This window comes from Ursus americanus, chromosome 3 (assembly GCF_024610735.1).
Source record: "Ursus americanus isolate L20-20 chromosome 3, mUrsAme1.1.p, whole genome shotgun sequence".
In the NCBI taxonomy this organism is placed as follows: domain Eukaryota; kingdom Metazoa; phylum Chordata; class Mammalia; order Carnivora; family Ursidae; genus Ursus; species Ursus americanus.
In genome coordinates, this window is record NC_142129.1 from 98,277,762 (window position 1) to 98,303,881 (window position 26,120).

General features: G+C 46.7%; 1 protein-coding gene across 1 annotated transcript in view; it reads right to left on the bottom strand.

Moving 5' to 3' along the window:
- Nucleotides 1-26,120, bottom strand: part of COBL (cordon-bleu WH2 repeat protein) — a 264,114-nt gene that overhangs the window by 128,610 nt on the left and 109,384 nt on the right. The window contains exons 4-8 of the mRNA XM_087860644.1: nt 22,095-22,305; nt 19,967-20,195; nt 17,575-17,619; nt 13,415-13,512; nt 9,941-10,015 (exon numbers count right to left, since the gene is read on the bottom strand). Of these exons, the coding sequence (XP_087716770.1) occupies nt 9,941-10,015; nt 13,415-13,512; nt 17,575-17,619; nt 19,967-20,195; nt 22,095-22,305 (658 nt within the window). The remainder of the gene's footprint in view (nt 1-9,940; nt 10,016-13,414; nt 13,513-17,574; nt 17,620-19,966; nt 20,196-22,094; nt 22,306-26,120) is intronic.

Consider the following 26,120-nt stretch of genomic DNA (forward strand, 5'->3'; position numbering starts at 1 on the left):
GGACTCATCCATATGTGTACAGTAAAACAAATGAAATCTCCCCAAATTTACTTGTATAGTGAGATTTCATTACTGAATAGATTTTTATTTGGTTAATTATTATTAATATTAATATTTCACTTTACTTATTGAGATTTTGAAATCTAATTGAAAATCAACTTAATTAATATTAATATTTTATTACTGGGATATTCAGTCATTCCATTGCCGAAATATTATTAATGAAAACTGACACGTTTAATATGTGTCGTTAATTTAAAGTTGCTGGAGTCGTCTGGAATTTGCTCTATGTCCCGTTGTGACGATTTACACAGAGGAGGGCCTGTGTCCTCAGGAGCGAAAAGGCGAACGTTCACTTTGGCCGAACTCCGCTCAACCACACAGGATTCACAGCCCACCAAGACAGAGCAGTCAAGGAAATTCAAGTGCAAAGGAAAATCAAACTTTTCCTTTCTGTAAATCATTGCACTTTCAAGGGAATAAGCTTCACCACCATCTGGTTTAGGAGTTGCCTGTATTTTTTGCTCTAAAGCTAGAAAACTATCCAGACAAGGCAGAAATCCACTCTGCTAAAAGAAAATAAATACCATAGACAAATCACTTAGGAAATATCACTAACTGTGTATTCTTAGAGTTCAACCTATATCCTCTGACTAAATATGCACGTGTGTATATATACATGCATATATCATACATAAAATTTTCTTTCAAGCCCACAATAGCAAATCTATTCTTTTCTTACCTTTTTATTTTTTTTGTTTTTTCTCTTTTTTTATCTCCTTGGAATGTCCAAGCTGGTGAAATTATCTCAGTTTCTGAAGCCCAGTGCCAAAATTTCTGAAATGCCCCTTCCTTTTTTTTGTTTTTAAGGATTTTATTTATTTACTTGACAGAGAGGGAGAGAGATCACAAGCAGGGGAAGTGGCAGAGGGAGAAGCAGACTCCCTGCTGAGCAGGGAGCCCAATGTGGGACTCAACCCCAGGACCCTGAGATCATGACCTGAGCTGAAGGCAGAGGCTTAACCAACTGAGCCACGCAGGCGTCCCATGAAATGCCCTTTCCTGAAGGCTGATCTTAATATCTCCTCCAAGAGGGGATGCCGGCCCTCAGCGCTCACCGGCAGGAAACGTGGTACGTAAGTATTAGGCTTCTCGGGAGGCTGTCGTTCAAGAGGTACACTGACCATGTAATTACAGACCGGGAGCATATGGGGCAGCAAACACTCTTAGCCATGAAATTACAGGTACCATTCCGATCAGGGGACGAAAACAAAGCTCTGGCCCTTCTCACCCCAGACGGAAGGTCAGATACTGAGAAGCAGTGAAGTCACACGTGCGGTCTGTTTCTGGAAGCACGTGTTTCCAATCAAGAGTCAAAAACTGCCCTAGACACACACGCACACACACGCGCGCGCACACACACACACACACACACACACACACACACACGTGTGCACGCACACGGTGCACGATCATCGAGAGCACCTGGCCGTCCCCGAGGAGGTCTGCCTCCTCCACGTCCTCCTGGTGGATGATGGACCAGTTTGGAGGGTGGGTCCCCACAGAGCCTGCCCCTCTCTGTGCAGACCTTCCTCATGCTGCAGCTGCCCCTCTGCTCTGTGACTCCACCTCTCGCCAGCGCTTGGGGCCTTGGTTCTCAGCAGCAGAGGTGTCCCCTGGGAGCTTATTAGAAAAGCCAAAATGCAGGGGCGCCTGGGTGGCGCAGTCGTTAAGCGTCTGCCTTCAGCTCAGGGCGTGATCCTGGCGTTCCGGGATCGAGCCCCATGTCAGGCTTCTCCGCTGGGAGCCTGCTTCTTCCTCTCCCACTCTCCCTGCTTGTGTTCCTCTCTCGCTGGCTGTCTCTATCTCTGTCAAATAAATAAATAAAATCTTAAAAAAAAAAAAAAAAGAAAAAGAAAAGCCAAAATGCAGCTCCCATCCCTGGTCCCCTGGACCAGAATTCCTGAAAGACCCGCGATGCCCTTGCACTTGGAGTGTGAGCAGCGCCAGGCAAGGGATTCCCCTTGTGTGTCTTTCCTGAATGCAGGGCTTGGCCTGGCTCCTCCGTGTACCCCTGTGGTCCCCTGTGTGTCCCAGGGCAGAGCCTCCATGAAAGTCTGCCCAGTGAGGGGCTGGGCTCTTCTCCTCCCTTGTGCTTTCTCTCCCTCCTCCCTTCCTTCTGTCCTTCCTTATCTTTTTTTTCTCAACATTAACTATTCTAATTCTGTCACTCAAGATGTGACTTCAGAAAACAACTCATTACTACAAGGCTAAATGATATAAAAACACCCTGCATTGTGTAAGGAGGAATACCCATCCTACCTTTAGTAAAACACAAAACCTTCAAAGGGGCTGTGACCCTCAGGGCAGAAGGAGGGAATGGAACATCAGAGTTACGGAAGCAGCTTCATCTGTGTTTGTTGTACTTCTCAGCAATTCACAAAATGGTAGGAAGCAAATCTGGCTCCCTCGGAACATTTGTTAACTGTGGGCGGATGACACATGACTGTTTATTTTATTCTGCGACTCTCTATAAATTGGGACTCTGCTGAAAAATTTCCCAAAGGAGAGACACTCACATGTGCTTTGTGTTGAAGGAGCAGAACCCAGCCTAGGGAGAGGAGGGGAGGGGAGGGGAGGGGTGGGAATGGAGAAGCCGCAGCCCTGCTCACTTGCAAGTCCTGGCCACCAGGGACAACTCCCCAGGAAGAAAAGGGAGGAATGCTGGTAGACAGGAAAGTTAAGATGGAAAAACCAAGAGAGTGGCACAACCTGGGAAGGGGAGCAGGGGCCGCGGCAAAGGGAGAAATCCAGCTCAAGCTACACAAGGAGAGGAGAAGGGAGACCAGGGCTTGGGAAGCCTCCAGGCTCTAGTGTGGGAGAACCTTCCTGCGGGCATCCGAGGAGCCCAGCCTGGAGCAGGTGCGTGAGGGCAGAGAACTCTCCAGGGCACAGACCTCGAGAGGCAAATCCCTTTCAGTGTCAGGAAGGAGGAGATCTGGCAGAGAGCAGTCCCACCTGACACAGCAAGTACCTGGACAAGCTGGAAAAGAAAGGCGTGGAGCTCAGAGGCCAAGGGATGCCCAGGAAGAAAGCTCATTTTAACAAAAAGTGGCGTTTCCTTCTCTGTTACCAGGGACTTCAGGAAGCTGTCAAGGGCAGCACGGCGGACTTGGGACGCAGGTCACCACATCCTGAGTAGATGTGGGAGGTGGAAGTGTGGCTAGAGGCCCAGGGAGGAGACTGCAGGTGCAGTGACAGGCCGAACCGGGAGAATAGGCAGGACAAGGGTTCAAAGGTAACTCAAATGCACAGACCCGCGTGGGAGGCCACAGTGCGGGCTTACAGCTTCGGCGCTTCCTCAAAAGGCTGGATGGACACCCAGGAAAGCATGTCCAGGACCCCAGAGGATGTTCCCTGATGGGAAGAAGAGGGGAGAGTGGGAGGGGAACACACAGAGGACTCTATTCCACAGGTGAGGAGAGGCCACTCTGGGCAGCACGGTGCCTTGTCAGGACCCACCTTCTGGAAGCCTCGCTCTGCCTTCTCAGTTCACCAGCAGGATCCTACGGGGCGAGGCCACAGAGGAGGCGGCGTGCAGCTACCAGGAGCCCTGCACCACCATGTGGTGGCCCCCGGATTGGAGAGTCCCATGAACTGGAAGGTGGCAGACAGGGTTTGAGGATGGCCCACTGATGGTGTGGGATAACAGAGAGAAACAAAGTGGACGCCCAGATTTTGGTCTAAGTCCCGTGAGGACAGAGCTGCCATCTGCTGAGATGGGACGGACACCAAGGGGCTGGGAGCTCACTTTTCTCCACTGACCTGGTTTCACAAGCAACTTAAATGTCACTCACGGAGCCAACACACCTGCTGGCCACTGAGACTCTGGTCTTACACCTGCCCGTCAAAGAGCAGGGAGAAGGTCACAAAAGACATGCAGACAGTAGAGAAAAAGAGATACTCATGTCTTATGGGAACACAAGGAAAATCAATATTTTGAAAGGGACATTTTCTACCTCTCATCCCTTCAAACATTACATTTTTAGCCAAGAGGTTAAAAATCTGTTCCTTCTTTTCACTCTGAGAACCAAGTATTGGCATTAGGCACCGTCAATCCACTTCAGTTATACATTATTCTCATTCTAAGAATCACATGCTCAGGGCGCTTGGGTGGGTCAGTCGGATGAGTATCTGACTCTTGGTTTCTGTTCAGATCATGATCTCAGGGTCGTGAGATTGAGTCCTGCATTGGCTTCCATGCTCAGTGTGGTGTCTACTTAAGATTCTCTCTCTCCCTCTCCCTCTGCCCTCCCCTTCCCCACGCGAGTGCAAATGCTCTCTGTCTCACTCTAAAATAAATAAGTAAAATCTTAAAAAGAAAGGCAGGCTCCAGAAAGCACACGCAGTGGCAGAAAACTGGGCTGGGCTGAAGGCATTCTATGTGATTCCCCCATTCCACTTGTAAAACTTGCCATATGCCATCTGTCTCTTAATTTTGAATACCAAACGCTTTAGAAAGGTACAAAGCCATCAGAATAGCTCTTCAAAACTGCTTTATAACCAAAATGAGTTCTACATCACAAACATGTGGCTCAGCCTTCCGATACAAATGCTCTTAATTTGTGGACGGTCCAAAAACAGGGACTCTGAGCTTGTCTGAGGCCCGGCTCTGCTTGTGGAAACACTGACCCCTGGTGGCAGAAGTGAGTCAACACACACTCCCGGGAGCGTCTGCAGGCTCTTCATGGGCTGGGGCACGCTGGGTGCAAGGACAGCATCTCAGATAAGCATGAGACTCAGGGCCGCTCAAAGTGTGGAATTTTCTTCACAACTTATGTTTGAGTAACTTTTCCTAAAAGTGCTGTTTTACTGGTGGGCGTCCCTATAAACTTCTGGGCTCCTCAGTGCAGGCCTCTGACACCGCAGGTGTCCCCATCAGGGCCAGGCTACTCTGTGGGGGACACTCCCACCTGGTTCCCAACACTGATTAGGGCTTTGGCTATGGAAATCGCTTCCACCCAGGGGAAGCAAGCACTTTGCTGATAGAGGATTCCCATAACTGCCTTAACAGGGCAAAGGGTCAAAGGGCCCCAGAGAATTTTAAGGACTTTTGTTTGTTTGTTTTTGTTTTTGTTTTTGTTTTGGTTTTGGTTTTTTAATTGAGACAGTGATTTTTGAAAACCAGTCACCAAAAGACTCTTTAACTTTATGGTAGCGAATAGTGCCATGGTATCTGACATAGCTCACACTGATAAATTTTAGACTGGGCAAATTGATAGAATCTGGCATTTTTTTCTTAACAAAGGGGCCCACAGACGTTCAGTTACTACGGTTCATTTGCCGACTTGCCCAACGGCCCACAGTTAGTAACAGGACCAGGATGAGAACTTGGGTCACTTTCCTCTTCCATCAGAGCATTTTCCACTTTATGGGACTGATGTGGTATTTCTAGGTGTGTGGTGTTTTTGTGCACAGAATTACAAATTAACTCAGGACCTCGTTCCATCAATGTGCACGATTTATCACTGCTGTTCACGTGATTTAGGGACAGGGCAGAGGACGGGGACAGAGGCCTGAGAGCCATGTCCCCTCACCAATAATCATATCCAGCGGTGACCCACCATGCCCCCTCCCTGCATCTCAGGGTCGAAAGGTGAGACACGAGGGAAGTATGTGCTATGCATGGATACGGAAGGGAGAGCTTCCCAGAAAAATGCAAAATTCAAGGAAAACAGCCCGGCATTATTTGGGAGGTGATTATATTTACTGATTCAAGGACCCGTTGATTAAGAAAATGAAGATGATTCTTGTAATAGAGTAGACGTTGGTTTACATGGAATTAACTACCTTTTCAGGGAAGATCTGATTACTTTGTCCATCCCCACTAGGATATTTACTTTCAGGGGTGCCTGGTGGCTCAGTCGGTTGAGGGGCCGGTTCTTGATATCAGCTCAGGTCATGATCTGAGGGTTCTGGGATCAAACCCTGCATTGGGCTCTGCACTCAGCGGGAGTCTGCTTGAGATTCTTTCTCCCTCTGCCCCCCCTCCTGCTCACACACACTCTCTATCAAAGAAATAAAACTTTTTTTTAAAAGATCTTATTTATTTATTTGACAGAGATAGACACAGCCAGCGAGAGAGGGAACACAAGCAGGGGGAGTGGGAGAGGAAGAAGCAGGCTCATAGCGGAGGAGCCTGATGTGGGGCTCGATCCCATAACGCCGGGATCACGCCCTGAGCCGAAGGCAGACGCTTAACCGCTGTGCCACCCAGGCACCCCAAAGAGATAAAACTTTTTAAAAAAATATTTTCTTTTAATGCAAATCCATTCTCTTCAGACCCTTAGGATGAACCACTCATATTTTCTCAAGGAAAAATAAGCAATAGTTTCTGCAAACTTTCTAAGAAAGCTCTGAACGAGCTTACTCACATTTCAGAATGCTTCCCAGAGTGCCAGGTGAGCTCTGTGATTGCTGATCCTGCAGGGGGGGCGTGTTGCACCCAGTACACAGATGGGGAAAGTGGAGACCGAGAGGTCCCCTTTGCTGTGTGGGATTGGAGGTCTTGCTCTCACACCCTAAGGGAAGGGCACTCAGCTACAAGTCACTGGCTTGGGGGGAAATTTATAAAAACAAGAGCAGAGTGCTCATAAGGAAAGTTTCATCACTAATACACCATGCTTGATAGCCATGTGCATAATATCAACTTAAGACATAATGGACACAAAGAAATATGAGTATGAAGGGTGCCTGGGTGGCTCAGTCAGTTAAGCTTCTGCCTTTAGCAGGGGTTGTGATCTCGGGGTCCTGGGATCGAGCCCCGCGTGGGGCTCAGTGCTCAGCGGGGAGTCTGCGTCTCCCTCTGCCTCACCCTCTACCCCCCAATCATGTGAGCTCTCTCTCTCTCAAATAAATAAATATAATCTTTTTAAAAAAAGAAATATGAACATGAACATAAAATACTTTAGCAAGCATAAGCAGGTGTCCAGATTTGGTCAACCACTTGGCCTCTGGAAGTTGGCAGCTTCTGCGTCTGCGTAAGGAGGATGAAACGAGATAACAGGACCAAGCAGGGGCCTGTCACAGGCTGGCACGTGGTGGTCACCATTACCATCTGCCACCATTATCTTATTAAGTGCTGTCCTGCCCTATGGCTTCAAGCCCAGTAGACTCTTTGGAGGCCAATAATGAATCTACCACATTGCAGCTTCATTTATTAACTTTGGTTTTCAGGAAAAGTCACCCTTCATTTTAAAAAAATGAAAAAAAAAATCCCAGAAAACTCTCCATATTATGCCATTCAGCTTTGCATTGCACAGACAGACCACAGAATGAGTGACAAGCGAAGTTCTTTGGAGGTTTAATTTCTATTTCTCATTACGAGTGAGTTTGAGCATGTTTTCATTTATTTATGCACCACTTAGATTTCTTCTGTCAACTTTCTATTCATATCTATCTTGGTCAGGACGTCATCTTTCTTTTTTGTTGTTTTTATTTTATTTTATTTTGTTTTGTTTTGTTTTATTTTATTTAAGATTTTATTTATTTATTTGAGAGAGAGAGAGAGAGCACGAGAGCGGGGTGAGGGGTAGAGAGAGAAGCAGACATCCCACTGAGCAGGGAGCCCAATGTGGGGCTTAATCCCGGGACTCTGGGATCATGACCTGAGCTGAAGGCAGACACTGCGCAGACTGTGCCACCCAGGCGCCCCCTACTTTTTTTGTTTTTAATTGAAGTAGAGTAGACACGCAATGTTGTATTAGTGTCAGGCATACAACACAGTGAATCGACAAGTCCGTACCTTATTCAATGCTCACCATGACAAGTGTAGTGTCACATTATACAATGTTATTACAATAGTATTGACTGAATTCCCTATGCTGAACTTCTCCTCCCTGTGACAGGAAGCTGGGACATCTTAATCTGCCTTCACCTCCTTCGCCCATCCCCCCACCCTCTGCCCCTCTGACAATCACCAGTTTGCTCCCTGTATTTGAGTCTGTTTCTGTTTGTCTCTTGTTTGCTTTGCTTTTCAGATTTCACAGAGAATTGAACGGAGAGAAAAGATGTGCTACGTACACACAATGGAATATTACTCGGTCATCAAAAAAGAATGAACTCCTGCTATTTGCAATGATGTGGATGGAGCTAGAGGAAATCGCACTAAGTGAGGTAAGTCAGACAGAGAAAGACAAACGCCCTGTGGCCTCATGCACGTAAGGTCACCGTTGCTTTTCTATTTCCACCCCCCCAACATTTGTCATCTGAATTTTTACTTTGCTTATAATATTCTCTCTCCCTCTCTCTTTTGTCACTCAAAAAATTTTTTTCCCTTGAAGTCAAATTCACCAGCATTTTTGGAAAGTACTTCCTCCTCTCAATTTACAGATGAATTCACTCCTGTTTTCTGCTAGTACTTACATGGTTTCAATTTTTACATTTACATTTCTGTTTGTTTTTTATCCTAACATTTACAATGAAAATGTACATGATTTTATCCTTCTCTGTTGGGTTCTTCAGTGATTTCAAATCTCTGTATAAATGTTTATTTCCGTCCATTGATTTGATGTGTTGGCTACATTGTATATCAATTTCTGTCTTCAGTTGGCTCTGGGGTTTCTATTTGGTTTCACTGAGCTCTTTGTGGTCAGTATAACACAGTCTGAATTACAGAGGCTTTAGAGGCTATTTTAAAACTACTTAGGCTTATCCATTGCCCTTGTCTTTCAGAGTTTCCCTGGCTAGTTATTGCTTGCTTGTTTTTCCAAGTAAACTTTGTAACTAATTTATTCAGCTCTACAACAAAACCCAATGAACAGAATAATGCTGAATCTTCACACCTAAGGACATGGCATGTCTTCCACATGTACAATTCTACTTCTGTGTGTCTTTGTGGTATTTTACAATTTTCCCTATAAATGCTTTGGATATTTCCTATGAAGTTTTTGCTTAGGCTCTATCTATTTATCTATGTCATGAATAAATTTCCTTATGTTGCATTGAGAAAAAAAATCAAATGAATTGGCAATGCCCACTACAAAATTTATGCTGCCATTCTTTGCTGTAGAAAAAGTTATAATACTTAGCACACTGAAATAAGCGAAGAGGTGTGAGCAGCCAAGCCCTCTAGTGTAATTAAATAGATTCCCAGTCAAACACAAATGTAGCTTATAGAGTACATGAAATATGAGAAGACATTTTCTAATAAGGTGTGGCCAAAATCGAGACTACGATTGCAGATTAACGCATCAATGGACATTTCAAACTATTCTCAGTTGATTTAAGTCTGTTTTATAGCAAAGCAAATGGCATTCTTGATGTGGTCATGGCAGGTAAAGACTTGCTTAACATACAACTAAAGGGGCGCCTGGGTGGTTCAGCCGGTTAAACATCAGACTCTTGATTTTGGTTCAGGTCATGATCTCAGGGTCACGAGATCAAGCCCCAGCTGGGGTCTACACTGGGCATGGAGCCTGCTTAAGATTATCTCTCCCTCTCTCTCTGCCCCTCCCCCCTGCTGCTCGCAGACTCATGCTCTCTCTGTCTCTCAAAAAAAAAGTCCTTTCAAAGTGTAGCTGCAGAGTTTAGAAACTAATAGATTTCAGGACGGGAAAGAAGGCCATGTGGCCCCCAAACCATCAGCTGCTCCTAGACATACAGAAGCCATTCCAGAGGGTGTAAATTCAGTTAGTCTAACCAAGGATCTTTCTGATCGTGTTGACAGTACAGAGAAGTAGGAACCAAAACACCCCACAGCTTCCAAATGTCGCATGGGCAGGTTAACGAGGAGCCATGCACAGGTTCATGCGTCTGTCTAGACTGACCATACAAAGACCAAACACCTAAACTAATCACAGTTCAATATTCTAGAAAGTTCTGTGAAGCAGTGAGAGGCCCGCCTGGTTAGCAAGAAGCACCTGGTGGGGTTAGTACTCACGTTCGAGCCCCTTCCCAAAGCGGACTGTGAGGTGTCCTCATCGCTGTCCACCCCGGACCGTGCGATCTGCTCGGCCTGGAACATAGACACGCGGTACGTCATCTCCAGGTCAATGTAAGCCCAAACAGTAAGTCATCCTCGGTGATTAGTACAGCGCACGATGCCAGTGTGCTCTTCATGGCATAGGCCCTGCCTAACCACTGGGTGGTTGTAATCCATGAACACACCCCTTAGCGCAGGAACCCCAAAGCCCCGAACCAAAGTGCTCACTGATCCTAAAACTAGTTTTGCAATCTGTGGCTCAAGGGAGGGTTTTCCTTTTTGCTTTTTCCCAAAAGCATATCTTAAGCTTAGAAAAAATGCAAAATGGGGGCGCCTGGGTGGCACAGTAGTTAAGCATCTGCCTTCAGCTCAGGGCGTGATCCCGGCGTTATGGGATCGAGCCCCACGTCAGGCTCCTCTGCTATGAGCCTGCTTCTTCCTCTCCCACTCCCCCTGCTGTTCCCTCTCTCACTGGCTGTCTCTATCTCTGTCAAATAAATAAATAAAATCTTAAAAAAAAATGCAAAATGAGAACAGTAGTTTTGTGGGTCTGAGCTGATGGAATTTGCTCAGAAAGCCAATTAATTCACTAGTTTTGGGGGATTTCTGAGTTGTAAATTCGGTTTACCACTGCACTGCTCACTGTATACACAGAAATTATTCACCAAATATCTCACTGTCTGTCCATAAAAGATAAACGGTAACGACATCTCACTTCATTCTTCAAGAGGACATTTTGCATGACGGCGTGCTGGCCACCAGCTATAGAATCCCCCGGGCGCAACGGGGTGCCAACCTGACCCCCCACATCAGAACCTTCGGGCAGATCACCCCAGAATCCCATTGTTAAACTAGGTCTTAAGGTGATTCTTAGGTACTTTTTCAGAACCTCTGGATTAGAGGAATAAATGACGTCAAAATTGTACAAAATCATCATGTTTTAAAAACAGTAAAACAGCAAAGTTTTAAAACAAGGAAAGATATTTGCCCTCATCTACTTCAGCCAGATGATGTCCCTTAAGTATATCCTCTGTTGAGATTTTACACACACACACACACACACACACACGTGCACACACACACGCGCACACACACACGTGCACACACACACGCGCGCGCACACACACGCGCGCGCGCGCACACACACACACACACTTTTTTGCTTTAAGGAGATATTGTAAAGACCTCCTTTAGCTTTAATCACCTTGATATTTCTTCAGCCTTAGTATTCTGTCTTCTTGGGACATTTGTGGACTGGCATCATAAGATTTTAGAGACCATGTAAATAATGATTTCCTCCAAACCCTCCTAGTATTAGCACAGAAAAGTGGAGTCCTGGACGTGTCAAGCACGCACAGTGTGAACAAGCCAGAAGAGCCAGGGCTCTGCAAAGACAGGCTGGTTTGACCTCAGACAGTCGCTGGCCCGAGGGTCAGCTCAGGGGCACACAGCCTTCTTCGCTGCGCGTGTGAAATGAGGTGGGTAGTACCTCTCTCACCACGCTTCTAGAAGATCAAATGAAGTTGCATTTAGTGCAGCGTCTCAAACCATGAAGCGAAGAGAAGCAAGGAATGAAGAAGTCGATGCCAAAAACTACAAATAATCCAGTAGGGATACAACCCTGTAAGAGAAGTCTAGAGCAACATACAGGAAGTGAAAGGAAGAGAGGAGGCACATAGAAAGGAAAAATAATCCCAGCCAACCGAGAGGGAGCCAAGATGGCAAGACAGGAGTCCTACAGCCTGTGGCATTGTCCCAGGGTCCTCCTTGGTGGTGTCTCCTGAGGAACCTTAAGAGGCCAGCAAGTCTCCAGTCTCCCACAGCTTAGGCAATCTTATTTTGTTTAGAACAAAAACATTTCATTATTTTATTTATTTATTTCTTGACTGGCTTTGCTGTGGTTTCATCTGTCAAAAAGAGGAAGACACCAGAGGACCCTTGAGATCTCTGTGTGAGGAACTGGTAGGTTTTACTGTGAACTAACTGGTGCCAGGAAACCAAGAAACCCAACATTCACAGAGTGAAAGGAAATTCAGGTGCAAAAGTCTGAATCTGTAATTTCGTGTAAACCTGACCAGAGAGAATGGAAAGGAGGGGATGGGAGGGGAGAGAGGAGGAGATGGGAGGGAATACAACATGGGGAGAAGGAAAGTGCAAAGGATCTACAGAGAAACACGTTGAGCACAGATTTTCAAAGGACGTGTGGAAACATAATAACCAGTAACAGAAAAAGAGATTCACGAAACCCAAATCAAAGCATCAGGACACCGGAAGAGAAAATGAGGCACGCTGTATGTGGGAAACTGCCAAGGACAAGACACCTGGGGTAGTTCAAGCTCCTGAGCCACATGGGGACCTTGGCTTTTACCCTGGAACTCACTGTCCTCCCTCCTCTGAACCACAAACACCGCCGGCCCCGGGGGCAAGCACGCGGCCCGGGTGCAGTCTGACAGGCCCAGATCGAAGCCCAGACCCTGAGCAGGGTGTTTCTTTGTGTTCATTGTCCTCATGAGCAGAGGGGTGTGAATCCTCCCACCCTCGCCTCTCAGCCAACGCCAGGCTGCCCTCCCACCCTGCTTTCACCTGCATACAGGTGGACACTTCCAAGCATTCGCTGGAATGGTTTCATCATTCTTAGTCCCACTTATTTGTAAGGAAAAACTATCAGATATTAGCAAAATACACCTTTTAGACAAATGTAATAGGGACAACGAGCAGTTTCTCTTTTTGGTAGTGAGAAGGCATTTATGGTTTTGGGAATTTGGGATGTGACTGTAAAAATCTTCAGTCTTATTCTCTGTTCTATGACCTCACTCTATAACATGGCATCCAAAATATGACTTCACGATTTATTGAATAAAGACCAACAAGATCAATAAAAATAACTTACCATGGAGCATAGTCTAAACCATCCTGGCAAGACCAAAGGCCATCTAAAATTTACTAGCAAAGGACCTGTTCAACAACTGACGGCCTTCTCCACAAAGAGGCTCAAGGGCAACTCTGTGAGGCTTCCATGTTAAACAAGCTCTAAAGGTATTTCATTTGTAGGAATATGGGCCCTCTTCTATAAACACGCACTCATTAATTCATTCATCAACCCACAGGTTGTTTCCTGAGCCGCAGCGTCACGCCGGGTACTGCACATGCGCTGGCCACTGAGCCACAGCTTCACACCCGCTACCGCGCATGCGCCGGCAGAGCCGCGCTCGTGGCTTGGGGCCCTGCAGCGAATACAACGCTACCACCCGCTTTAGGAAGCAAGTGTGGAAGTATGTCAGCCACTTAGTGCATAAGGATAAGCTCCCTTTCACCAGAAGGAATGAATAGTCCTAAAAATATTTAGAAAGATTCCAAGATAGGGTGAGTACAAACATCCCAAGCAACGATTTTTTCCATAATGCAGAATCCTAAGAGTATTTAATCCATTACCTTACTACTGCTTCTTTTATTAACTTTGAAAAATCCCAGAAATTTTTTCTTTTCTTTATCTGTCTCATCATTGCCAAGCGATGATTTTCTAAAGGTTTCTGGGGGAAGAGAGAGAGAAAAAGAGGACTGTTATTATCAGCATATGAAACGAGATTAAACAGCATTCTTTAAATATCTCAGCAAATGAATCCTCCACTCTTAAACTTCTAGTTTTTATAAGACAGTAAAACCACCAACTATGTCTTTCAAAGCACGTCAAGCCTCCAGTCCCATTTATGAAATCACTAAAGGTTCTTACAATCTTCAGTAATTTGGGAGGCATTTTTCTCTGGGTGGGATTGAACACTGTCTGTCAATGAAAAAAAAAAAAACCAAATAAATCAAAAAGTTCTAGGGCAGGACTGTCCGCCAGAAAAAATAAAATGAACCACACGTGCAATTTTACATTCTCTAGCAGGTGCAATTTTAGTAACGTGTTCTGTGTAATCCAACATGTCTAAAACATTATCATTCCATCACACAATCAATAGAAAAATGATGAATGAGATGTTTTAAATTTGTTTTGGTACTGAGTCTTCAAAATGCAGTGTGCAGTTCACACAGCTCAACTCGGTTTGGACTGGCCACACTGCAAGTGTCCACAAGCCCCACATGGCTCGTGACTCTCAGCTGACAGCACTGTCCTAAGGATCGGGACATCTGCATAAAACGTCTGCTTTAAGAATTGTGAGTGAGGGGGCACCTGGGTGGCACAGCGGTTAAGCGTCTGCCTTCGGCTCAGGGCGTGATCCTGGCGTTATGGGATCGAGCCCCACATCAGGCTCCTCTGCTATGAGCCTGCTTCTTCCTCTCCCACTCCCGCTGCTTGTGTTCCCTCTCTCGCTCGCTGTCTCTATCTCTGTCAAAATAAATAAATAAAATCTTAAAAAAAAAAAAAAAGAATTGTGAGTGAGGTGAAAACACTACCTAAATAGGATAAATCAACAGCTTTCTGGTTTGAAGAACCCCACTCATCTCCAGACTCTGGAACAGCAGTGATGGTTCACCCAGGTGGTATTGAAATAATCTCACGAATCACAAGAATCCAGGATTCACGTTTCCAGATTTGCATTCCTCAACCTCAACCAGAATCCTTTCCTTCCTGATGACATTGTCTAGAAGGCCCATTTTTCTTTCTTCTATTGTTTTGTTATTCTTGACCTCCAAGTCTTCACTCTTCTCTCTTTCTTGAGAAGTTTAGAGCTGGAAGGAGCCCCATCATGTTCTAGATGGGGACACTGAAGTCCAACTCATCAGGCAGCTGACAGCATTGCCAGGTATGAGGAGGGACCGGCCGTATCAGCATCACTGAGAACCTGGGCCCACTCCAGATCCCTGACTCTGAGGTGGGGCCCAGCACCCTGCGTTCACCACCAACCCCCAAACCCAGCCCAGGGGCTCAAGCTGCAGGACTGCACTTGAGAACTGGTGGAGCAGAGGATGGAAGCCTGAGCGTTGAGCACACTTGGACAGACCGCTTTGCCACTCCGAGCCTGTTTCCTCCTGTGCAGAGTGGGGCTGAATCAGGTAACTGCCTGGGACACATGGCACCCCACCATCTCTGATTGCCATAATTCATTGGCTTGCTGACACTCCAGAGGCCACTCTAGGTCTCTGTCATGAACTTATCCAGTTCTTCTCTTCCAAGGCACACAGAGATGGCAGAGGGGAAATATTTAGGTGTTCCTGAGGGATAGAAAAATGAATTCCCCACCCCGCTGCCGACTGCTAGAGAGCCAGATCACCAACTCACAGGTGGAGAAAATCTGGACTGGGATTGTACAAGTCTAACGTCAAAATATCAACCCAACAAGGTATACCCTCAGTTAACTTCCTTATCCGCTGGCCTAGAATTTCATACTCCAATTAGAGAACACACACGGAAGTCAGTGTGTTAGTAATAAATGCATTAACACGAATACCGTCTACCCAACAAAGTAAAACCCAACACCTCTATTCCTTACATCAAGTGGCAAAGGCTCAGGCTTTAGTACTGACGGCCAAGGCTCTTGGTTACGTGCAGTCGGCCCCCGCTGAGCCACTGGCGCCCTCCACGCCACACAACATCCAAATCAGTGAGCGGGTTCCCGTCCCAAGGCACACATCCACACACATACACGTATGCACACGGATCTCATGGCTGATCACACTGCAACCGTCCACGTGAGGCAGAGAGCTATGGAAAGTGATAGAAACTATGCTACAGAGTAAATCCAGGCATAGGTAAACAACAGCATGCAAACTAATATGTCTTCATAACTGATCATGTCTCTAGAATTGAGTGATAGGGACATGGCTGGTCAAATGTGTGATATCATAGAGCCCGGCGGGTGAAGGACAGAGAGAACGTGCTATCGGCACAGAGGCAATGACACCAACCACAGAAATGACAGAATTGTCAGAAAACTGTTAGAGAATCGGGCCTCTTTTTCTCTCCCTCAACAGGGACAGAGGGTGGTTATCAGCCCCGCAGGACTGGAGGCTCAGGGATAGCCTTGGCGTCAGAGCCTCCCTGTGGTGACCTGAGGGGTGCTCTCTCGTGGGGCCACAGGTGTTGGCCCTCTGGAGGCAGTGGGGGCCCCAAGCAGACGGTCTGAGGTGTAGGGGGGAGGGATTGGTGATTTCGTACTGATAGGGGCCTTCTGTGAGGACCCCTGAGATCCGGCAGACCTCAGAAGGGTCAGCTTGAGGGCGGAGCAAGAGAACCTGATGTTCCTTGGTGTTCCTGTCAGACAAAGGGGCTCTTCATGGATACACAGCCAGGCTGGGAGGACACGCGCATCAGGCCTCGAATCCATGGTTCCAAACACACGACAATTTGAGCACAAACTCTATTTTCTTTCAGTTTACTCTCCTCTGCCAGGAGCTAAGTAGCAATCAACATGTAGGGGCGACATGCTCCATCTCTGAAAATGCACGTACGGTTTGAAGTATGCATGTGATCTGGAGAACACTAAAGATGAACTGAACAGTGCCGGGGGAGGGAAGGGGCCGCAGGGGCCATGAATACCAGTGAATCCAAACTGCTCACTTTTGCAGAGGGGAAAATGGAAGGTCAGAGCCATTGTGTGGCCAGAGCATGGTCACAAGCTAGTAAAGGCCAGAGGAGACCCAGGCCTGCAAGGCCTCCTTCACACAGACAGGGTGCTGAGTTCTGGTGCTCAGCAGGAAGCCGGGTACAGAGGGGTCTCGACGGGCTGTCTCTGCCCCTCTCTGTCTGCCCATGGCCCCAAATCAAAGCAGTCCAAACTGAAGAAGGCTTCACATACATGACTGCCCTGCTCAAAACAGCAACTGCTCATGGGGCTTCTTCAAAGAGAATCCTTCTGTTTTCAATATTCATCTATACAGTGTGTGGGGGGGAGGGGCCTAACAGATGGGGGTTACGGTAAGACGCAAAACGCACAGGCTGTGGTTCCAAACCAATGCCCCCTTTTGTTTTGTTAATCTCTTTTATGTAAGAGACAAATACGCATCGGGATTTTAATGAACTTTTTGGTGACAGTGTGTATGTATAGGTGTAGTCCGAAGCGTTCACATGAATTCCAGTCTTTAATATGTGTGAGTACATATGCCTATGCACATGTGTATGTGTATGTAAATATATGTACCTGTGTATATATGTAAAGTGTATAATAAGTAAGTGTCAGAGTAAATGCAGAAGCTGGATGGATCATATGTATACCTGTCTGTGAAAGAAAAGATTACTTTTCACAATCTCTATTGCCCCCAGGTCGGCAGCAGACAGAATGGACCTCGAGGGCAGGTGCGCACAGTGAGCACAGGTGAGCACGGGTAGAAAGGAAAACAGTGTGTCTTCTGCATGTGCCACTTTTGCTCTGCCCCGAAACTCTGTGTTCCTAAAGGACCCATTTCTACCCCAGCCTCCTTCATTTACTCAGCGATTGGAACCGCACAGCAAACACGAGGGACATTCTTCTCTCAGGCAACCAGGGAGTCAAGAAACCCAACCGAAGCCTCATGTCAGCTGATGAGATGCCCCTAGAAGGGCTGCAAGGCACACCCGTGCTCCTTCTGACCCTGTACTGGAACGTCACCGGCATGCATCGTCCTAGCCCAGAGCCATGCAAAGCCCAGCCGGGCAGAACGGCTCACTGTACCTTGACAGCTCAGGGAGGGCTCCGACTGAGTTTTGGTCAGAAGAACTAGAAGAAGCAGGCAATGAGAGAGTGAGATCTAGCTCCCAGTCCTCAGCAGCACCTGACCATGGCCCCTCCATGAGCCTCGGAAGGGGGTTGTCTGGGCCAAGGGCCCAGCAGGCTGCATTCCCAGCCCCGGATCTCCGAGAGGCCACAGCTGCCAGGCTGCTAAGCTCTCCCGTAGGAGCAGGTGGCAGCAAAGCCCTCTGCTGCTTCAAGCTCCAACGCCAGGAATTCTCGAGGAGGCGGCCTCTGCCTAGCAACACATGTCCCCCGGCCACGGCCCTACGGCCCTTGCCCTTGGAGCAGCTGCTGGCTGGGGAGGGGCTGTAATGCAAGCAGGGCCAAAAGGAGAGGGCTCCCTACAGGCGTCTTCCAGGATGTTCTCCTTTCTTCTCAAATAACTTGACTGCCGGTAGGGATAAAGGCCTTTGGCAAGGGTGATAATCAAAGACTTCACAGCCGGCGTGGCACGTGGCCCAGTATGGTCCAGAGGAAAGGGATGTTGGCCACCAGGCTGGAGCAGGTCACCCACCATGCTGGCTGTTGTGCCTTTATTTTCCAGGGAGGGTGCTGGGGTCCCAGAGGGAAGGGTCCCTCAGAGGACGCCCAAGGCAGTGATGGGCACTCAGTGCTCAGGGCTCGGGGGTTCCAAACCTGACAGCCAGGCTGCCTACACTTGTGTGTCCTGCCCTGCGTGGGGATACAGAGAGGGAGCCCTAGACCTACCCTTCCCTGAACACCTCAGCTCTGTGCTCTGGACAGCTGTGAGCTCGCGGGGATCCACTCCTGCACAGGGCGGCAGGTTTTATAGGGCTTTTGCCTGGTAGGAAGTTCCCATCTACCTTTCAAGATACATCTGAGAATTGACACGTACCAGAAATAGTTGGTGTACCCAGCACAAAAGGCAGTGCTCTCCAATGTCAGAGCACTTGTTTTTGAAGGACAAGACCGTCTATGCATCTAACACACGATTGTGCTAAAACCCTTTCTTGAGTGTCAAATGAGACCGGGGTCCAGAACCACTTGAAGACTGGGGGAGGAGAGGAGGTTCCACTATGATCATTGATTTTGCAATAAAACTGGTAATAAGAGGGGCCCCTGGATGGCTCAGTCAGTTAAGCGTCCACCTGCTCAGGAGGGGCCTGCTTCTCCCTCTCCCTCTGCCATCCCCCTAACCCCACTCATGCTCACATTCTTTCTCTCTCTCTCTGAAATAAATACTCTAAATCTTTTTTTAAAAAAAACCTGCTAATAAGAAAAGCAGATTTTCTTGGAAGAATTGAAACAAACTGTAGAAAAGCATGAAAAAATGGAATGTATTTCAACAACCCAACCTACTCAGTATTTGTGGAATAAATACTAGGCCACAGATATCAAATGAGCCTCATGAAAATAAGGCACTTTTATGAAGTTCATTTTAATAATGCTAAGGTCAAGGAATATTCATTTATTTTTTTCATTCACTCACTCATTTATTTATTTTGGTCTGACAGCTGTTTCCAACAGTCCGCCCTTTGTGTCAATCAGGGACCTCTGCTCACACACACGTCGGTCTCTGTGCCAACGCCGGCCTCTTGAGCTGCCACTCTCCCAGCGGCTCTGGGCCCTCAGGTCAAGTACCAAACTCACACGAGGAGTAGATGTCTCTGGCATTGATGGTGAGGAAGCCCAAAGCAACACCGTGAGGTGTGTTTAGGGACTGATCTCATGAACTCTAATTTGGGCAGTTTTAGAAAAAGAGTTAAATGTTTTGCCACTTTTTTTCCCCCCAGTTGTTTTGTTTTATTTTTATTTTGTTTTTTAATAAAGATTTTATTTATTTATTTGAGAGAGAGAGAAGGTACGAGCAGGGGGAGGAGTGGATGGACAAGCAGACTCCCTGCTGTGCAGGGAGCCCGATGACTCAGGACTCGATCCAGCGACCCTGAGATTATGACCTGAGCCAAAGGCAGACGCTTAACAGACTGAGCCACCCAGGCGCCCCTTTGCCACTGGTTTTGTTGATGAGCAATGTTTGAGACTTGGGGGAAGTTACTGGCAACTGAGAAAGAAGTCCAAGGAAAGACGGTTCCCGTGTTCCTTACCGACCTCGCCGAAGCTCACAGGAGACAGGGTGACACTCAGGACGTGCTCAGGATGGGGGGGAAAGAGGCAAAATTACAGTCGAGGGGAATGGGAACAAACCAAATTTATTTTCTACCCACTTCTACTGTGCTTTGGACAAAATTTAGGTTGCCTGAAAATTCAGGTACTGGTCTCTACCTGGCACCTCGAGCACTCATGGTGGTGGACGTCTGCTTCCTGCCTGTGCTCTTACAGGGCAGGTGTCAAAGACGCAAGGTGGCCTCACCTCGTTTGTTGTCCCACGCGTAGAGCTCCTTTATGCCCAGCTCGCTGAGGGACTTGGAAAGTTCCAGCTCCTCCCCGGCAATGTTGTCCCTGAGGAGCACCACGTGCTCTGGGCTGACTTCACACTTTGCACAGATGACTGGGAGAATGTTCTGGAGCGGCACCTCGGGGCTCACACGCACAACAGCCTTTTGGGTTCGCAGGTAATTCACTACCAAGCGCACGGATTTCTGGAAGAACACCCCGGATGAAAGAATTCTGTAAGTGCATGTTCCCACACAGCTTTAGCCTCTGCTTGTGCTTGAACTGACGGTGGCAAGATTTTGTGCTGCCCGAGCCCAACTCAGTGGGTCACAGGGGAATTGCCATACTGAAAAGTGAAGCAATAAAGACCTGAAATAATAAGCTTCCCTTAGGATCTCTCAGTAAGGAACGGACTGCTAACAACACAGGGGGATGGACATCATGAGGGTCTGGATTTAAAATCTATCACCTATGCTGCCTTTCAAGGATCCCAAACAGACCTGGACACAAGGCACGTACATAGATATTGTAAAAGAAAACAATTTGAAAATGGCATGAACAACTCAATTTAAAGAAAAACCCTAAAAATACCCCAAGGTATCAAAGTTTTACTTAAATAGCCAAAGACCATGTCAATATATTAATATCTATATAAATATATATAGTGTATATATATGTCTGTGTATATGCATATATATATATATATATACACTATGCACATATATATTTAAGCTAGAAAAATATAACTGACGTACAACAGACATATACATATAATAGACATGTAATGATAGGCACCATAATCAGGAAAAAAAAAACAAAAAACAAGAACAAACCCCAAACGAGTCAATTTGACTAAACCTGATTCTAAATGTCTACTGATGAACTGGCCCATCAAAAAAAAAAATTATATGCCAAAGTTTCATGCAGTCAACTTTACCCTGGCCTTTGCTGGCACAACATTGTCTGAAAATGCTGGACAGTGGCCACAGCAGGGGTGGCTTGCATAAAGTCTGACGGAGGTGGGTCTGTGCCCCTTTCCAGAGTAGAGATGGCATCAACTAAAATTTATTAAGCCCCCCAAACCTAAAAATTGATAGAAAATGAACTGTTGACCAAATTGCCATTTTTAGAAGCAGGAAAATTTAGTAAATATTCCCCAGAATCTAAAAGCTTTTAAATGGAGCTTAAAGACCCACAGCAAAGGTTTATGAAGAAGTACAATAACCAGCGGGAGTTCATGTTAATCAATTACCAGAAGCCGGAAATACATCTATGTATGAGATATTCTCCAAGTGCAACGAGTAAACATTTCTTTTTTTTTTTAAGATTTTACTTATTTATTCGACAGAGATAGAGACAGCCAGCGAGAGAGGGAACACAAGCAGGGGGAGTGGGAGAGGAAGAAGCAGGCTCATAGCGGAGGAGCCTGATGTGGGGCTCGATCCCATAATGCGGGGATCACGCCCTGAGCTGAAGGCAGACGCTTAACCGCTGTGCCGCCCAGGCGCCCCAACGAGTAAACATTTCTGACATCAGTTTCTCAAAAGCGACAACTCCTATTTTTCCTCTCTCTAGGAAGAAGTCCAGATCTTCCCCATTTCCCCAGGGCATCCTTGGACAGGAAGACCTCCAGAACGGAAGGAGAATCTCTATAACTAGTTCAACAAGGTAGTGGCTTGCTACGTGTGGTTACTTAAAGTTAAATTAATTAACATTAAATACAATTGAAGGCTCCGTTTCTCAGTCACACTAGCTGCACTGCACCTGCTTAACAGCCTCATGTGGCCAGGGTGACCACCTTGGAAAGTGCAGAATGATAGACCATTTCCATCTGTGCAGAAAGTTCCAATGGCTAGCGCTGCTCTAGACGGATTCCTCATCTATAATAGCCAAAGATGCACCATGAATATCACGAAAGAAGCTCAGTTTAGGGCCTAACTTTGCCTGGTAGGGCAGTAGAAATTTTAAGAGCTGTCTGCATGGGTTACTCAGATAGGGGGGCTCCACCAGCCCCCCTCCTCAGCACCTCAGCCACAGGTGTCTGCATATGCCCTCAGATAACAAAGGGCCCCCCCTTGAGCCACCTCCCCCTCAGTCCTACTGACCTCAGGTGCCTTGGGTGGGGCAGGCTTCACCTTCTCTTCGGGAACTTTCTCTTTGAGAAATACAGTGTGCACATTCAGGGTCCCAACTAAAGTATTTGGCTTAAAACTCAAAGGCTGTTGGGTTTCTGAAGACCGGATCTCGAGGGCATGGTGGGATGGATTCAGGTGGTTCTGAAGACAAAGTTCAACCAGTAGGTCCATCATTGCATGGCTGGAAAAGGGAAACAGATCACATTAATGAGGAATGTTTGCACTCTCCGTTCGGTCAAGCTGAGCAAGGGTCAAACCCACGCACCAGTAGGTGAATGAGCAAATTGGTCATGCGTAAGATGGGCAATCATTGCTCATGAATGCCTGGCGCATGACTGGACAGCGTTTCCTAACATTTCCAACACTAGAAAACAACATGACTGAAAGAGCAACCATCAGAGCTGGGAAGAGAGTTATATTTGTATTTAAGTCCGTGGATAGGTCGACTTGAATCCTAGATGGTTAATTAGCACAAGTGATATTACTAAAAACTAAATTTTCAGTGATTCATAAATATAATGTCTCTTAAAAATAGAAAATTTTAAAAGATTTTATTTATTTATTTGAGAGAGAAAGTACAGGGGAGAGGGGGAGAGGGAGGGGGAAAGAGAATCCCAAGGAGACTCCATACTAAGCACAGAGCCCAACACAGGGCTGGATCTCATGACCCTGACATCTTGACCTGAGCTGAAACCAAGAGTTGGTTCTTAACCAACTGAGACACCCAGGTGCCCCAAAACTGAAAATTTTAAGTTGAAGTTGATAGTTTAAAAAATTATGCCTTTTAATGACAAAAAAAAAAACCCAAAAAGCAAAACAAACAAACAACAACAAAACTTAAGAAAATGACTTTGTTTGACTGTCAAAAATTGTCATCATGTCCCCCATAACAGGAAATATTTACCAAGGGAGAAGAGTAACAGTCCAAATTACTCCAAAGAATTTCCTTTGCCTCTTTTATATCTGCCTGGCAGAATGTTTTTTATATTTAAAGCTGATCTCTCTTTCCTTAAATTTCCCAAGCAATGGAGCATATGCCTCCCATGAAAGCATAGGTCTTTCCTGTGATCTATTTCTTAATCAGTAACTGACATGGCAAATATTTCAGGTCATTATTATGCTTTCCAGGTACCTGGGAATCCAGATGTGTGGATCATGGACTCGCAGCGCTTCTGTGAACGCACCAGTGCTGGCCCCCCTCCTGCAGCCCGGGCACCTGTCACTCACCCCGAGGGCTATGGGTGCTAGGGGCACTGGCTCTGGACAGGAGAACCAGAGGCAAAGCCCCAAGCCAGAGCGAGTCCCCAAAGTACCCTCTTTCTTACTCAACTGTTGACAACTGAAAAATTAATCAGTAATGCTCGGATTGATACAGAACAACTCAGCATTTCTCCTGGGTCCCTGGACTCTGATGGGGCATTTGGTGGGGCCAAGGCAGTGCGCACCCTCACAAGTGCCCCAGCACACACAGCCACACTGGCTAATAATACTGTAAATAGTATAAACTCTGATGCCTTCAGCTCCGGGGCAGAAATCAACTTTATTCCAACCACAAGCTTAATGCAATGCAACAAAAAGGCTCCAGGACATGATGACATTTTACTGAGAAGCCTCATTACAGAAAACAGACTTCTATCAATGCTAAAATGACGTCCTATTATTTGTTACCACTCCCTGTGTAACCATGATGCCACTCACATACTCCCCTTCCTTGTCACCCCGTCTGAGAGACGAGGTCTCCAGGAAAAGGCAGAGCGGGCTTGGGACGCTGGTCCATCTGATGCTCACTCCTTTCCTGCCTCTTCCTCTACCCACAGTCGGCTCGCACGCGGTAAACAAACACAGATAAACTGCCAAACAGGTATTTGAGTTAATCTTAGAATGTAAACCACAAAGAACACAAAAGTTACTAATGTTACTTTCTGTTCTTTTAATCCACTAATTGGTCACATGTTTGAAACACTGACTTAGATGCTCTGGAAGGGAGCAGCCAGCTCTGGAGAAGAGTGCATTTTTCTCTATGACCGAGAATAAACCCATCTTGCCATCATGGAAGCCGGTATTTATTGAATGTGCTAGCACAGTGATGTACCCATTTTCTGGCCAAATAAATAATGGGGTGCCCAAATCTCTGCCTTGTGTGTCTGGTGGATTTCCCCCTAAATCGCCTGATCCATTCTGGCTTTCGCTACTTCATTTAATGCAGGATGAGTTTCTTCCAGTGACATTCTCAACAGTTGGAAGGGGAAACAGTTTCTCAACAAAATGTTTGGGGGGCGGGTAGAAGAAGGATAATTTCCCAAGCAGAAAATTCTATGTGCTGGAGGACTATCTCCTCAAATTTACTATTAAATTTGGGGGAGGAGAAGGCAAAACAAAAACAAAAACAAAAACAAAAGCAAACCAAACCAAAAAAACAAAAAACAAAAAAACACAAAAAACCAAAAACCAAAACCAAAACCAAAACAAAACAAAACAAAACAAAAAAACCAGAAACAAAATAAAACACTATAAGAGCATGATCATAAAACCCAACACCAGATGCCCAGCCCAGCTATCATATGTGCTTAAATTCTATGAAGAACGCAGAGGTCATTACCAATTCAACTTGGACAAGCAAATCAGACACCATCCTTTCCGAGTGGCAAGAACCCAGGCCAGGACAGAGGGCTCCCACAGGCAAGTCAGGAGGTTTGGGAGTGAGAGGAGCTCAGGTTTTGATAGCTGTCTTGCTCTCCTTCGGGCCGTCCTCATCTGTGACTCCCAGAGGGACACAGCATCTTGACGAGGACTGAACTTGGGCTGCACTTGGAAAAGCTGGATATGTACCAGTCTAAACACGATGACTTGGGTCCAAAAGCATGAGCTCATCTTGCAACATTTCCTGCAGGGTCTGCCCCTTTGTGTGACCCTGCCCCAGGCTCATTTAAAACACGACCTGATTTACCACTTTTCCACTACATGCTGCTTTTTAGGATCACGTTCGTGCAAAATGAGGTGGGGGGGGGGGCTGGCCTTTCTGCCACTTTTCACCACACCAGTTAATCTGCTATTGGCTGGCATTTAAAATGTCATTTTTCCCAAAGAGTATGCGAGCTCTTCCAAAGCTTCTTTGATGCCACTGAAAATTTTACCCAGAAAGACAGAGAAAAGGCGAAGCACCATGGTAGCACCCAAAGATGGACAGAGGCGCCACCTGGTCCTGTGGGCTTCCGTACAGATGTGCAGACTGCAGGCTGCAGAGGTCGGTGGCATCTCCAACAACCAGGTGTCAGTGTGCGCCCTCCACAGGGTCTCAGAGGGTCCCTGTGCCACGGGGCCACAGGAAAGAACTTTCCAGAGACTGGAAGAGGTTGCCTACTTTCTTGTACACATTCTCATCACCCCCTGAGCCTGACCGCCCCTCACCTCACACCTGCCCTTGGATGCAGTGGTACCTGCCTCAGATCAGCAGCTCTGCACACACCCCTCAGTGAGGTGTGGGCATCCAAGGCAACTAGATACCCTTGGAATGTCAAAAGAAGAAACAGGTGTATGAAGAAAGCAGACCATCCTGCTAAGACCCCAAAGCACACTGGCTGGGCCTCAGTGGATGCTCAGCATTACACTGCTATGAACAGAACTGTGTCCTCCCCAAAGTCATGGTGAATCCCTAACCCCCGGTGTGACTGTATTTGGAGATGGGGCCTCTAAGGATGTAATTATGGTTACAGGAGGTCATAAGGGCAGCACTGATAGGACAGGATAGGGTTAGTGAGGTTACAAGAAGAGACCCAGAGGGCTTATTCTGTGCACCCACCAAGAGGAGGTCATATGAGCACATGGCGTGATGGCGGCTGCCTACGAGCCAAGAAGATGCCTCAGAAGGAAATCTACCTGCTGGCACCTTGACTTTGGACTTCCAGCCTTCAGGGCTGGGAGAAACCGCATCTGTTGTAGAAGCCCCCAGTCTGTGGTATGTTAAGGCAGCCTGAATGAGACAAAAACAAACACCCT